Source organism: Oryctolagus cuniculus, chromosome 3 (genome assembly GCF_964237555.1).
Source record: "Oryctolagus cuniculus chromosome 3, mOryCun1.1, whole genome shotgun sequence".
In the NCBI taxonomy this organism is placed as follows: Eukaryota; Metazoa; Chordata; class Mammalia; order Lagomorpha; family Leporidae; genus Oryctolagus; species Oryctolagus cuniculus.
The window spans coordinates 629,018-644,130 of record NC_091434.1 but is presented as its reverse complement, the minus strand read 5'-3'; the positions used below and the strand labels follow the sequence as shown (position 1 = coordinate 644,130).

Here is a 15,113-nt window from a genome sequence, read left to right as displayed (position 1 = left end):
CCGGGTTTTTGGGCCGAGACAAAGGCGCCCTTGAGCGGAGCTCGCGGGAAGTATTTCCTGATCATATTTTTAGCACCTGAAGAAAACATTTGTTCTCCTTTTTGCCTGTGGGGGGTGTGTGTGTTTAACTCAAGGCCGGCTCCAGTTAACCCCCGTGCTCCCAGACCTGGCCCAGGATCCTCACGGGGCCAAGGCCGTGGCTCAGCGTGCTGGCTCTGGGGGTGGACGCCGGGCCTGGGGAGGTCCTGGCCCTGGGGTGGACCTGGCTCTGGGATGGACCTGGCCCCCACCCCCATTACCTCTTCAGCCTGGGTTCACCCCTGTGCAGAGCAAGCGGGAGGTGCTTCCTCTCTCCCCCCCTCCCCCCTACTCTCCCCTTCCTCTCTTCCCCCTCTCTCCCCCTCCTCTCTCTCTCCCCCTCTCTCCCTCCTCTCTTTACCCCTCCTCTCTCTCCTCCCTCCTCTCTCCCCCTCCTTCTCCCTCCCCCCTCCTCTCTCTCTCCCCCTCCTCTCTCTCCCCCTCCTCTCTCTCCCCCTCCTCTCTCTCCCCCTCCTCTCTCTCCCCCTCCTCTCTCTCCCCCCTCCTCTCTCTCCCCCTCCTCTCTCTCTCCCCTTCTCTCTCTCTCTCTCCCCCATCTCCCAGGTGGTGTGTGGGGGTTGTCCCCCAGAAGTGGGGTCTCCTTAGACCCCGTGCTGGGCAGGTGGGACTGACAGGAGGCAGAGCCAGTGCAGGACCTGGGCCCCACCCCTTCTCAGGGACATGCTCCCTGCTCTGGCTATGGAACCCCGCCTGCAGCCACACCCCCAGCACAGCATGGGCCAATGGCAGGTGGAGGCTGAGGCCCCAGGAGTCCAGGCCCCAGACACAGAAGTGTCCTTGGGAGAGGTGGGGACAAGGGCTGGGATGGGCACCACTCCAAATGTGCCCCCCCCCCAGCCTGGGGGCCTCTGGCCCTGTGCCCAGGCCCCTCCAGGAGGGTCTGCTTTACCCAGGAGCCTTCGTGCTGTGGTGGTCGTTCCCTCCCTGGACCCACGGGAAAACCTCCAGGAATTCTCCCGGTGTGGCCGTGCAGCTCCCCCAGCCCCAGACCCAAGACAGCTCTCAGGAAGCCCCTGGGCCTGCGCCCAGGTAGGAGGAACGGGGCGAGGGGGCGGCACCCCGGCTACTGGCAGCCCTGCCCGTCTCGAGGGGGGACCTGCGCCTCCACGAGCGCCCAGGGAGGGGGAGCCCGTGGGCTGGCGCTTTAAGAGTCGCCACTCTGCGTGGCGCCGCCCCGGCCCGCCCCGCCGAGTGACCGCCCAGGCTGGGTATTTAAGCCGCGGCCCCGAGGGCGGGCCGGCCCGAGCGCGGTCCCACACGGCGCCTTCTGCACGGCGGCCGGCCTGGCCCCCGCCCGCGGCCCCGCCGCAGACCCGGCGATGCGGCGCGGCGCCGCCTGGGCGCTGCTGCTGGCCGCAGCCCTGGGCCTCGGGGCGCGCGGGGCGCGGGGCGCCGTGGCGCTCGCCGACTTCTACCCGTTCGGCGCGGAGCGCGGCGACGCCGCCACCCCTCGGCGGGACGACGGCGGCTCGGGGCTGCAGCCGCTCTCCGCGCCCTTCCCGTTCTTCGGGGCGCAGCACTCGGGACTCTACGTGAGTAGCGGGGAGGGCGCTGGCCCGGTGCTGCCCGCCCGCCCGCCCGCCCGGCTCCGGCCGCGGCCGCCAGCCACTTGGCACCGCGGCGGCCAGGGGTGGACTGAGGACAGCGTCCGGCGGCGCGGGCGGGCGGGCGGGGCGGGCACCCTGGCCACGGCGAGCGGCGCCGGCCCGCGGGGCTCTTCAGACAGCGAAGGGGCAGCCGGCACCGGTGTTCCCGGGGCCTCAGTGACCGCGGGGGCGCTCGGCCAGGACAGGTCTCAGAACCTCCCCGCTGACCCCCAGGTCCAGTGGCCCCTCCCCAGGCACGCTGGGCCAGGAGCGCCGACTCACCACGCCCCCTTCTCTCCTTCTCCCTCCCCTCCTGAGTCTGGGGCTACCTGGGGACCCAGTGCAGGGACAGCTCCTGGCCCGGTGCCACGTCCCTCTCCAGGGCTCCGAGGGCTGTGGGCATCTGTGCAGTGGGGACCTCTGAATGCCCCCAAATCCCACCTAGAAAACACCAGCCCAGCCTGGCGTGCAGTCGTGCCCGACACCCACCTTCATCTCAGTGCCGCCCCAGCCCTGCCCTCTGCTCCGCCGTCCGCTCTGCCGTCCACGCCGCCGTCCATGCCGACGTCCCCACGCCCTCCCTGCCTGTGGTCATCCTGACCCAGCGCCCCCGGGGGCTGCTGCCACCACCATGAGGCTCTGTGGCCAGGCCTCCTCAGTGGCAGCTTTGGGGGATGCGACAGTGGTCTGTGGGTGCCGCCCCGTGAAGTCCCGTGGAGCTGGGTGGACAGCACTGGGGCCCAGGAGTGGGAGATGCCGTCCTGGTCACAATGTTCCTCGCACTGATGTCACGGGTGAAAACCCAGCCTCCCCCAAGGGACAGCCCTGGGCGGAAAGGACATCAGGGGCGCCGTGAGGGTTTCCAGAAGAAGGACGGGCGCCTGCCGTGTGGACGCTGGGCTCGTGAGGGAGCAGTGTGGGGAGCTGCAGCCAGACGCGTGGGGGGCGTCCACACTGCCCGGGGAGGAGAGGACCCGTCTTGGATGCCCCTGGCTCCACCTGGTCCACAGCCGGCAGGGCACAGCGGCGGTCCCCTCAGAGCCCTGGAGCCTGTGTCAGGCAGCCGGGTGCTGGGCTGAGCAGCCTTGTGGCAGGAGCAAGTCAGCAGGCGCAGGGCGCTGCCCAGCCTGGCCCTGGCGAGGCAGGCTTCCCACAGCCCACAGCGAGAACGTGGTATGGCTGGACTTCAGCGCCACGGTCACTGCCGTGTGTGTGGCACCTGCCAGGCCATGGGCAGAGAGAGCTGGACGTGGCCTGCGGACCTGTGGGGTGCAGCCGTCCCCCCTGGGAGTGTGCCAGGCCCCTGCCCGGGCCATGCACAAGACCACGCTGTGGCCTCTGGGAGCGACTGCATCCCAGCCCTGCTGCCCCAGCCATGGTCAGGGTAGGGGTGGCTGGGGTGTGGGCGGGGCTGAGCTTCAAGAGTGGTGGGCGGGGCCTAGGCCCCCACTGAGGTTCCTCCCACCCACCTGGGTCCCTCTGGCTGTGCAGCCGCTGTGCGTCTTGGAAAACCCTGGGCCCAGTCCAAGGAATGCAGACCCCGGGGTGGGAGCGGGAAGGGCCTGCAGTGAGGTGGACAGTGTTCCCAGAGCCCACAGGCAGGAGTGGCCTTGGCCTTGACCTCTGGCTGGCCGCACCCAGCTCGTGCCTGCAGCGAGGCATGGCTGCACACCCAGGCTGCCCCTGCACTGCCATCCCCACCCCGAGCCGCAGCCCAGCCCCTCCCATAGCACTGGCCAGCTCAGGACGGGCCCAGTGACCCTCGTCCAGCCGTGACCTCCTGAGCCTCGGTTTGCCAGTCTGTGCAGTGCAGCGCCCCCGTCTGATGGATCATGTCCATGACACGCGTCCAGCCCCAGCTCCAACCCGTCCGGAAAGTGCTCCCTGGCACCTAGGACGTCCCAGTGAAGCCAGGCCTGGGCACAGGTGACCCGCAGCAGACCCACAAGAAGGCTCCCTGCCCACTCAGCCTTTCCCCAGGCCCACAGACCACTGAGCAGGTGTGGGAACCCTCGGCCCGGGGACCAGCTCCAGGCTGCTCATCCTGCTGGGGCTTGGCGAGGCGGGGCCCCTGCCCCCTGCAGCCCCTCCCTGCTGGTACCAGGGGAGGAGGCAGAGCAGGAGGAAGCAGCCCCCAGCAAGTAGGGCCAGGCGGGGTCCAGGAGGAAGCCGGAGCCACCTGGGCTGTGGGTGCTGGCCTACGATGGCCACGATCAGCCTGGGTCGCCGGGTAGCCCTGGGAGGACAGGGCCGGCCGGGTGCTGGTGAGGAGCTGAGCTTCGCAGGCAGGTTCAGGGGCCCTCGGACCCCACATCCTGCTGCCCCCGCCTGCTCGGCCACCTCCTGGTCCAGACCTGCAGCTCCACTTGCCCGGATGCCTGCTGGGCCTGCTCCCTGCCCCCTGCCTTCCCTTCCTCCCGCCCATCTCTGAGTACAGGGCAACAAGGGCTCAAAGGGCAGTGGGTGCTGTCTGCCCCCACAGTGACCGCCTGTGCCACCTCCCCCTCCTCGGGGCCTCCCCAACGCCCCTTGTGCCCTGACCCCAGTGCTGGCCACCGCCCGTGTCCATTCCAACCTCACATGTTTTCCTGTTTGGGGTGTGGGCCCCACGAGTGGCCATGTCTGTCCCCCGGGCACCAGGCTCGGAGGTGGTCTCAGCCGCTGAGCCACATCCGCCTGCTGGCCACTGGGCGCTCTGCACCGTGCTTCTCGTGGCCTTTCCCAGGACTGGTCCGAGCTGGGGCATGGCCACCGCTGCAGGACTGTGGGGTCTGTCCACGCAGCTGCAGCCCTGTTGCTGGGCTGGCTTCAGGAGGCTCGTGGTCGGGAGTGGGATGCTGGCATCCAGACGTCCCCTCTGTGTGTGGACGGGGGGCACGCGGGGCGGAAGCCACACAGGAGGACAGAACTCAGACAGCCTGTGTTCTCCGAGGCCCTGGTTTCTGAGGAGCCCTTGGCTGAGGGGCTGCGGCAGAGCCGGGCGGCCCTGTGAGGAGTGGGGAGGCTGAGTGGGCGCCCACTGCCTCCACTGCTTCACTCCCAAGTCACCACAGTGGCCGAGGCTGGACCAGGCTGAAGCCGGGGGCTGGCAACGCCATCCGGGTCTCCCACTAGGGTGACGGGGACCCAGGGACTTGAGCCATGAGCTGCTGGTTTCCCAGGCACATTAGCAGGGAGCTGGATCTGAAGCCGGGACTCCGACCTGGGATGCGGCTTTGCAGCCGGCCAGCGGCAGCTTAACCCACTGCACCACACGCTGGCCCGTGTCGGGCTCTTAGAAACCCAGTCTCACCGTTGTCTGAGCACCTGATCCCTTTTTTATTGATTGCTCTAGGTGTGAGCGCATTTTAAACCTAGCATCGTCTTCAACTGAGATTTGCAATTTTAACTGAAATTTCATCTCCAAAGGCCAAGTGCCGTGTCAGAGCCGTGCACAGTGCTCACGCGTGTTCCCCTCCCGGCCGCCGTGCTGCCCTCGCCATGCATGTGACTTGATGCGTGTTAGGACGTGTGCTGTAAATGGCCGATTGACACTGAAGGGATGCGACGCCCTGGCAGGAGCACCGTGCACCTGCAGTGCCGTGCGGTCCTCCCTGTCGTGGCCGCCGTGGTCCCGTGGCAGGTTCTGCCAAGTGGCGTGGCGGTTGAGCGTGGGCTTTCTGTGTCTGAGTTGGAATTCCGTGGGAGTGTCCCCCCGTTCGAGATGCCGCCCATTGCCCCCGCTCGGCAGGGTGCTCCTGCCGCTTCCTGTGTGATGCTAGCTGGCTGCGTTGCCGTGCGCTTGTCTAATGTTTGTCCTGCTGGGGAGTCATTCAGACTCATCACTAGTGGATACCGAGTTTGGTGAATTTTGAGGAAAAAATTGACCAGTGCTGCACCCCAGTACCCGGTGCAGGAGGCACCAGGAGGCGCCGAGCAGGCTGGGGGTGACGGGCATCAGGAGAGGGGGGAGGTGGCTGCCCAGGCCACGGATGGACACGGAGCAGGGTTGGAGCATGGCACGGCAGGCCAGCGCGCCCAAGGGCATGGGGGTCGGGCAGGACTGGACGGGCCCTCACCTGGTGTGCAGCTGAGGCAGGAGGCGTTGCACAAAGAAGAGAGGGAGAGGCCGCGGCAGCTGGAGTGACAGGCCTGGGGTGGGGGAGCAGGTGCTCGGACCCCCAGGGCGGCAGCCGCTGCTGGGGAGGGGGAGGCCAGAACCACCCTTGCGTGCAGGGGTCCAGAGCCCTGAGCAGTACCCCTAGTCTGCAGGGTCCACAGCACAGCCTCAGAGAGGCCTGGGCCACAGGACAGGACGCAGCTGGGGGGAAGCAGGACGGGGTCTCCTCCTCCAGGAAGTCCCCTGGCTGACCCTGGTGGCCTCAGCCCTTAAGGGGCAGTGGGACTGCTGTCCTTCCATGGCCATTGCGTGGACCCCACCCTCAGGTGCTCACAGGGGCCACCCCCCTGCTTGCAGCCTGGGTGTGAGTGAGCCCCACTCCCAGCCCCTCTGCCCTGCCTGGGCTGCTTGGTAGTTGTGGGAGAAGCCCCAGGCACATGGGAAGCCACCAGGGTATCCGAGGGGCTGCTGGCACTCACAGCGAGCCCCGGCAGGCGGCACCACCAGGCAGAGCAGGGGGCCGGGCGACGCCTTTTTGATGGCTTTGTGCAGAGCTGGGGGCTGCAGGCCGCCCTGTGCTGCCCAGAGCCCCTCCCCCAGAGCCTCTGTGCTGCCCATGGCTCAGCGGGGGCCAGGACACGCCCACCACGGTGAGGGCGCCCTGAGGGCTCAGGGACGGCCCGCCACCCTGGCACGTGGCCACCCACCTGGACCGTGGGTGCAGCACGATGCCAGAACCACGCCCGCAAGCCCTGAGCTCCAGGCCGCAGGCCCCACAGGCAGCTGGGGCACAAGCAGGGGGGCACTGGACAGCAAGACCGCAGGGAAGGACCACGCGGGAGCCCCTCCCCTCCCTGAGGGTCTGACCCTGGCCGTGTGGGGTCCCGTGGCTCCGTCCAGCGCCTGGGCAGCCCCACCTGCCCTGTGCGGAGCTGCTGGCTCCACGCGGCTGCTGTAGCAGGTGCTAATCTGCTGGCGGGGGACACCGGGCTGCTCTCTGAGGCGAGACTGACGGGCAGGGGGTGTCCGTCTTCACAGTGTGTGCCCTGATGACCTGGCCCCGGTTGCTGCGGTCGCTCCAGCGGTCACGGTGCGGAACACACCCCTCCCACCCGAGCGGCCAATGCCCCGCCCCCACACCCGCCCTCGCTCCTCCTGTTTCCCACACCTGCGCGTCCCAGAGCAGGGGTGGGGGTGTCCTCCCGTGGCCATCCCTGGGACCGCGTCTGCCAAGTGGGTGGCAGGATGCCCTTGTCTGGCCGAGGGCAGTGTGGGAGTGCCGGGTCTGGCTCAGCCTCTCGCCCCTCATGTGCACTGGGGGTTGTGAATCCTGCCGCAGGCTCCTGGCCAAGTTCCAGTTTCCCTTTCTTTTTTTTTTTTAAGATTTATTTATTTATTTGAAAGGCAGAGTTACACAGAGAGAGAAGAGGCAGAGAGAGAGAGAGATAGAGAGAGAGAGAGAGAGAGGTCTTCCATCCGCTGGTTCACTCCCCAGATGGCCACAATGGCTGGAGCTGCGCCGATCCAAAGCCAGGAGCCAGGAGCTTCCTCCAGGTCTCCCACAGGGGTGCAGGGGCCCAGGACTTGGGCATCTTCCACTGCTTTCCCAGGCCACAGCAGAGAGCTGGGTTGGAAATGGAGCAGCTGGGTCTTGAACTGGCACCCACATGGGATGCCGGCACTGCAGGCGGTGAGCGGCTTTACCTGCTGCGCCACAGCGCCGGCCCCGTGTCCCTTTCTGGGGCTGGCGCAGGTAGCTGGGGTCCTGCGGCTTCAGTGGAAGCTGCGGATGGGGTTTGAGGCTCCCAGCTCCAGCCCAGCTGCTGCGGGCATCTGGGGAATGAACCAACAGCTGGAAGATGGGCGCGCTCGCTCTCTTGCTCTCTCTGTTCCTCTCCCTCCCTCCCGCCCTCCCCCACCAGGGGTGTGCGTGTGTGTGCATGTGTGTGTGTGTCCATCCCCCTGTGTCTGTCTACCCCAGGGTCACACCAGCCTCTGTGCCAGTGCCCAGGCCTCAGGGTGTGTAGCTGCGTCTTACCACAGGCAGGGGGCGCTGCTGGACCGGAGGGCGTCCCCTCTCTTGGCCCTCAGTCTGCAGAGGGACAGGAGGCCACCAGGGGGCATCTGTGGGCCCTCAGTTCTCCGCTCGCGACGCTTCTTCCCGTTGTCCCCTGACACCCAGGGCAGGGACCACACGGCAAGGCGTCCAGGCCCCCCGGGACCGGTGTTTAGTCCTCCTTCCTCCCCGGCAAGTGCTCGAGAGCACCGGGGGCCGGGCTGGGCTCCAGGGAAGGGGGGGGCTGGCTCGCTCTCCCTCTCGCTCTCCTTCTCGCTCTCGCTCTCCCTTTTTATTTGAGAGACACAGAGCCAGAGCTGGATCACTCACCCAAATGCCCACCCACGGGCTGAGCCAGGCTGGAACTGGGGGCTGGGAGCTGAGTTCAGGTCTCTTGAGTGCCAATTATGGGACCGTCACTGCCGCCTGCCAGGTCTGCATCACAGGGAGGTGGGTCAGGGCTCGAGCCCAGCACTCCGAGGTGCGATACCGGCACCCTTTTGCAAGCCCCTGTAACCGCTGGGGCTGAGCCAGGCCAAAGCCAGGAGCCAAGAACTCAGCCTGGGTCTCCTGTGTGAGCGGCAGGGACTCACGTGCTGAGCCAGCACCTGCTGCCTCCCCAGGTGCACATGGCCGGGCAGCTGTGTGGGATGCAGAGGCGGGACCCAGACCAGGAGCCCCAGGACGGGACAGTGTGGCCCGGCAGCCCAGCCGGGAGGTGGCCCCTGCCAGGCACCGCGGCCGCCCCCTGGTGCCCGCCCGCTCCTCGCGGAGTGCATTCACATTCCACATGGTCCACTCTCACAGGGGACATGCGTGCAGGGACAGCGGCACGCCCACCAGAGCCAGGGCACTTTTCTTGTCCCACGCCCGGAGCCCTGAGCCAGGACCCTTGGCCCTGCCCCGTCCATGCCAGCAGGGCAGTCCTGGGCAAAGTCCTGTGCTGGACATTTCCCACGCATGGGCTCATGCCGTCCCTTCTGGCTGGCTCCTCGCGACTCATGCGGCCGCGGGAGCCAGTGCTCCATTTCTCCTTGGCACCAGAGGAGACTCCGCCCACTCTCACTGCCTCACTGCCTGTGCTGCCGGCCGGGGGGGCCAGGGGGTGTCTTGGCTGCGTGCACACCGCCTGCACCTCTCCGTGGGCTGCCTCGGTTTGCACTTGGTGGTAGCCAGACAGCCAGGGGGTGCTGTGGTTCTGTCTCTTGGGTGTGCATGATGCCTAGCGGGGAGTGGGGTGCTGGGACCCAGGGGACTCGTGTCTGACCACTGAGGGCCTCCCAGATGCTGTCCAACACGGTGGCACCGCCGCACATCCCCCGGCTGCTCCCCAGCACCACCTGCTGGGAGAGCTGGGGTCCCGCTGCCCTGCCGGCAGTGATGTGCGCGTCTCGGCACGGAGCATCGACCACTTGCAGCTCTCCTTTGCAGAAATGGCCGTGCAAGAGTGCTGCTCGTTTCCATTGAGCCGGTGCCCTGGCCCGCTGAGCTCGAGTCGTCTTCGTTTTCCGGGCTGCGCCCCTTGTCACACTGTGGTCTGCGTTCTCTCTCCCATCCTGGGGCTCACATTTCCATTTTAAGTCTATCAAGTGCTCTCATCCACTGGTTCACCCCACCAATGCCTGCAGCTGCCAGGGCTGGGCCAGGCCACAGCTGAGAACCAAGGGCTCCATCCAGGTCTCCCACAGGGGTGGTGGGGAGCCCCCCGCCCCGAGCCATCCCAGCTTCCTGCCAGGGTCAGCATCAGCAGGAAGTGGGAGTCAGGACTGGAGCCTGGATTGGAACCCCGCTGAGATCTTAACCACGGCACCCAAGACCGACTCCCTCTCCTTGTGCCCAGAGAGGCCTTTTTAGGACAAATGTGTCAGGGCCGGGGCTGTGGTACAGCGTCCTGTGTGACACCAGGCCAAGTCCTGGCCGCTCCACTTCCGAGCCAGCTCCCTGCTGTGGCCCGGGAGCACAGGGCCGTGCACCCGCGTGGGAGACCTGGACGGAGTTCTGGGCTCCTGGCTTCAGCCTGGCCCCGCCCCGGCCGTGAACCAGCGGAGGGAAGATCTCTCTCTCCAGCTCTGCCTTTCAAATAAAATAAAATATTTTTAAAATACTGCGTTTTCATTCTGGTACTATCCAGTCCGTGTGTTCTTCTTTTGTTGTCTTGTACTGTCGGTGTCGGGCCCAGGAGCGCCGGCTGAGCGCAGACCACAGCCCCCATCTCTTCCTGCAGGCTCCGCAGGCCCGGCTCCCGCGCTGGGGCTGTAGTCCTGCTGCGCTCCTTCCGCACGGGGCCTGAAGTGGGGCCCAGCGCCCTCTGTGTGCTGGACTGGGCTCCCGCCCCCGTCTGCGTCAGAGTCAGAGCCGAGGTCAGGCACGCGGAGCCCTCCTGCTGCCCGGCTCCGCTGCTGCCGTCAGAGACCCTGGGCTTCCTAGGTCCTGAATTTCTCTCAGCAGCGCATGTGGCTTTTAGCGTAAGCGTTCAGGACGGATCTGCCCCGGTGTCACTGCCGCGGTGCTGGGGCGCTGTCTTCCCAGCTCCGCGTCTGCATCGCCCACTGCTGACCGCGAGTGCGGCGCGACCGGCTGGGTCTGGTCTCTGAGTAGCGGACTCCTCGGGATCTTCTTCATGCAAAGCACAGCCTCAGCGAGGAAAGAGCTTTGCTGCTTCCCGTGCCGCTCAGACGCCCCCTGTGCCACGCGCACCTCGGCAGCCCCCCCCCCCCCGCTGCGGGCCAGGCGGCCTGGCTGCTGGGGGGCGGAACCAACAGAGCAGGGAGGGCTGAGCCCCCACGTCCTCCAGCATCTTCTCAAAGCAGCTGCAGGCGGCCAGCGAGGACCCTGGCCCTGGTGGGTGGGGGGCATGAGTGAGGACCCCGGCCCTGGTGGGTGGGGGGCATGAGCAAGGACCCCGGCCCTGGGGTGTGGGGGGCATGAGTGAGGACCTGACCCTGGTGGGTGGGGGGCATGAGCGAGGACCCCGGCCCTGGTGGGTGGGGGGCATGAGTGAGGACCTGACCCTGGTGGGTGGGGGGCATGAGTGAGGACCTGGCCCTGGTGGGTGGGGGGCATGAGTGAGGACCTGACCCTGGTGGGTGGGGGGCATGAGTGAGGACCTGACCCTGGTGGGTGGGGGGCATGAGCGAGAACCCCGGCCCTGGAGGGTGGGGGGCATGAGCGAGGACCCCGGCCCTGGTGGGTGGGGGGCATGAGCGAGAACCTGGCCCTGGTGGGTGGGGGACATGAGCGAGAACCCCGGCCCTGGTGGGTGGGGGGCATGAGCGAGGACCCCGGCCCTGGTGGGTGGGGGGCATGAGTGAGGACCTGACCCTGGTGGGTGGGGGGCATGAGTGAGGACCTGGCCCTGGCGGGTGGGGGGCATGAGTGAGGACCTGACCCTGGTGGGTGGGGGGCATGAGTGAGGACCCCGGCCCTGGTGGGTGGGGGGCATGAGTGAGGACCTGACCCTGGTGGGTGGGGGGCATGAGTGAGGACCTGGCCCTGGTGGGTGGGGGGCATGAGTGAGGACCTGACCCTGGTGGGTGGGGGGCATGAGTGAGGACCTGGCCCTGGCGGGTGGGGGGCATGAGTGAGGACCTGACCCTGGTGGGTGGGGGGCATGAGCGAGAACCCCGGCCCTGGAGGGTGGGAGGCATGAGCGAGGACCCTGGCCCTGGTGGGTGGTGGGCGTGAGCGAGGATCCGGCCCCAGCCCTGGTGGGTGGGGGGGCGTAAGTAAGGACCTGGCCCTGGTGGGTGGGGGGCATGAGTGAGCACCTGGCCCTGGCGGGTGGGGGACGTGAGAGAGGACCCCGGCCCTGGAGGGTGGGGGGCGTGAGCAGGGACCTGGCCCCCGCCCTGGCGAGGGCCCCGCACTGACTTCGTGGTTGCAAGCAGCCCAGCCCCACAGGCCTCCCCTGCCACAGCTCCATGAAAACCCAGGGTGCTCAGAGCCGGCAGTGGGACCCCAGCCTCAGCGGTCGTGCCCCGCTGCCTTCTGGCCGGGCCCCAGGCCTGCCGCTGTTGTCCTGCCACCAGAGCTCCGTGGGGGGCAGCTGCAGCATCTCCGGGTGGGACCTGAGAGCCCCACCCCATACCACTGCCTGCGCCTGGGCGTCCTGGCCACTGTGATGGCCTTGTCCCTGCTCCCGGGAGGCTGCCACTCATGCCGACATCCACGCCACTTCTGATGAGTTGTATTTTTCTAGAACATTTCCTGGTTTTTTTTCTGAAGCTTTGAATGTGGCTACAGAGGCGTCTGTGGGACACTGACTGCCCGTGTGATGGCAGCGAGGCCGAGACCCCGCCCACACGGCCGCCGTGTCCACAGGTGCACCTGTGTCATGTTGGAGCAGACGCGCCCGGCATCCTCTGTGCCCAGGCCACTCAGGTTCTGCTGCAGCGGAAAGCTGACGCCCAGCTGCCGTTGTCGCTGTGAGCGCCGGGCTGTGCATCACCGGCTGTGCCGTGAGCACCGGGCTGTGCATCCGCCGGCCACGCTGTGAGCACCGGGCTGTGTGTCCGCCGGCCACGCCGTGAGCACCGGGCTGTGCATCACTGGCTGTGCCAAGAGCACCGGGCTGTCCATCTGCTAGCCATGCCGTGAGCACCGGGCTGTCCGTCTGCTAGCTGCGCTGTGAGCACCGGGCTGTCCGTCTGCTAGCCATGCCGTGAGCACTGGGCTGTCCGTCTGCTAGCCGCGCCGTGAGCACCGGGCTGTGCATCTGCCGGCCGCGCCGTGAGCGCCGGGCTGTCTGCTGGCCACACAGCTGCCCTGCTCTGCCTTTTGTGAGGGAGAGGAGGGAACAGGTCCTCGCCTCCACACAAGAGAGAGTTCGGGCGTGAGACAGAGCAGCGGTCAGCAGGCAGCCAGGTTTCCTGGGCCAGGCATCCGCCTCTGCGGACGGAATGAGAGTCCAGCCGCTCGGGCCTGGGCACCTGGCAGGCCAGGCGGGCGGCTCAGCGGAGAGCAGAGAGCTGAGCCCAGGCTGCGGCCGAGGAGGGCACGGGGTCCGGTTCTTCCCGCGTCCCCCCGCCCTCCAGGACACGGGGTTTGCTTAGTATGAATCGGGGACCTCCTCCTGAGGCCTCACTGCCCGGTGCTGCCGGGTGGGGGAGCCCGGTGGTGCTGCGCAGGGAGGGTTCTCCTGGGGAGCCTTCCCTGGGGGGGCGTCTTCTGCTGCTTTTCCTGGCCATCCGCAGGGAGCTGGACCAGCAGTGGAGCAGCCGGGACTCGAACCGGCGCCCACATGGGATGCCAGGTGGCAGCCACAGCGCCGGCCCAGCTGTACTGTTTAATTCCCGCTAACAATGCACAAGCACTCCCGCCCCCCACTGGCTGCCCTGGGGTTTGCAGCAGTAGTCAGCCTGATGGATGTGAGGTGCTAGCGCCCTGAGATTCTTTATTCAAAGCCAAGAGCTCCATCCAGGGCCTCCCACACGGGCGACAGGGGCCCAAGTGCCTGAGCCGTTAGCAGGGAGCTGTATCAGAAGTGGACTTGAACCCACGCCCAGATGGGATGCCGGCGTGGCAGGTGGCAGCTTCACCCTCTACACCACAGCGCTGGCCGGGAGTCACGGAAGTCTCGCAGTCTCCTGGCTTTGTTCCCAAGGTCTTTGTGTTCAGATGCCAGGGGGCCCTGACACTGGGACTGACACTGGGGCTGACACTGGGGCTGTGTCACTGGGGCTGTGTCACTGGGGCTGACACTGGGGCTGACACTGGCGCTGACACTGGGGCTGTGACACTGGGGCTGACACTGGGGCTGACACTGGGGCTGTGACACTGGGGCTGTGACACTGGGGCTGACACTGGGCTGACACTGGGGCTGTGACACTGGGGCTGTGACACTGGAGCTGACACTGGGGCTGACACTGGGGCTGACACTGGGCTGACACTGGGGCTGACACTGGGGCTGTGACACTGGGGCTGTGACACTGGGGCTGACACTGGGCTGACACTGGGGCTGACACGGGCTGTGACACTGGGGCTGTGATACTGGGGCTGACACTGGGCTGACGGGCTGACACTGGGGCTGTGACACTGGGGCTGACACTGGGGCTGACACTGGGGCTGTGACACTGGGGCTGACACTGGGCTGACACTGGGGCTGTGACACTGGGGCTGACACTGGGCTGACACTGGGGCTGACACTGAGGCTGTGACACTGGGGCTGTGATACTGGGGCTGACACTTTGCTGACACTGGGGCTGACACTGGGGCTGTGACACTGGGGCTGTGACACTGGGGCTGACACTGGGGCTGACACTGGGGCTGACACTGGGCTGACACTGGGGCTGTGACACTGGGGCTGACACTGGGGCTGTGACACTGGGGCTGTGACACTGGGGCTGTGACACTGGGGCTGTGATACTGGGGCTGACACTGGGCTGACACTGGGGCTGACACTGGGGCTGACACTGGGGCTGTGACACTGGGGCTGTGACACTGGGGCTGACACTGGGGCTGTGACACTGGGGCTGACACTGGGGCTGTGACACTGGGGCTGACACTGGGCCCTGACACTGGGGCTGTGACACTGGGGCTGACACTGGGCTGACACTGGGGCTGACCCTGGGGCTGACACTGGGGCTGTGACACTGGGGCTGTGACACTGGGGCTGTGACACTGGGGCTGACACTGGGGCTGTGACACTGGGGCTGACACTGGGGCTGACACTGGGGCTGTGACACTGGGCCCTGACACTGGGGCTGACACTGGGCCCTGACACTGGGGCTGACACTGGGACTGTGACACTGGGGCTGACCCTGGGGCTTATTCTCCTTCCAGTGTTCACAGGCCTCTTCCCGGGGCCCCGTGCTGAGCTGGGTTATCTGCCTCCCAGCTTCCTCTTCGGTGTTTTCCTAGTTCAGGGTTGTCATCCGCTGGTGCCCTCTGCCCGTGGTGAGCTTGGTTGCGATGGTCACCTGGGCCGCCGTGGCCACCACTGCCGTCCAGGACGTGGGATCTGATGTGCTGGCTTCCTGACATTTCTGAACACCCAGCCGGCCCGTGGGGCTGTCTCCACTGCCCCTCCAGCTGCAGGGACCCCAGTGGGGGCCACGGGGAAGCCGGAGCCGGAGGCAGAGGCAGGCAGGTCGCGGCCCCGGCCTGGCGCTCATGGCAAAGTCCCGCTCATCCGTCTCTGTCACCTGGGACTTTGGTGTCACAGCCAGGAAAGTCCTTCCACATCCGGGGTCATGAGGTCAGCTCTTGTCACCTGGAGGCTGGCAGTGGGCGGAGCGGCCCCCGTGTGGGGCACTGGGGACGGCCACGCCCGCCT

General features: G+C 67.2%; 1 protein-coding gene across 12 annotated transcripts in view; it reads left to right on the top strand.

Annotated features, from left to right (window-relative positions):
* Positions 1-1,349: 1,349 nt before the first annotated feature.
* The window catches only part of SNED1 (sushi, nidogen and EGF like domains 1), a 64,999-nt gene continuing 51,235 nt past the window's right edge, over positions 1,350-15,113 (top strand). For all 12 annotated transcript variants that reach the window (XR_007916683.2, XM_051839354.2, XM_051839356.2 and 9 more), the window contains exon 1: positions 1,350-1,631. Coding sequence is in view for 11 of the 12 variants with exons in the window: in XM_051839354.2 (XP_051695314.1) it covers positions 1,419-1,631 (213 nt within the window). In the remaining variant the exon portion in view is untranslated. The remainder of the gene's footprint in view (positions 1,632-15,113) is intronic.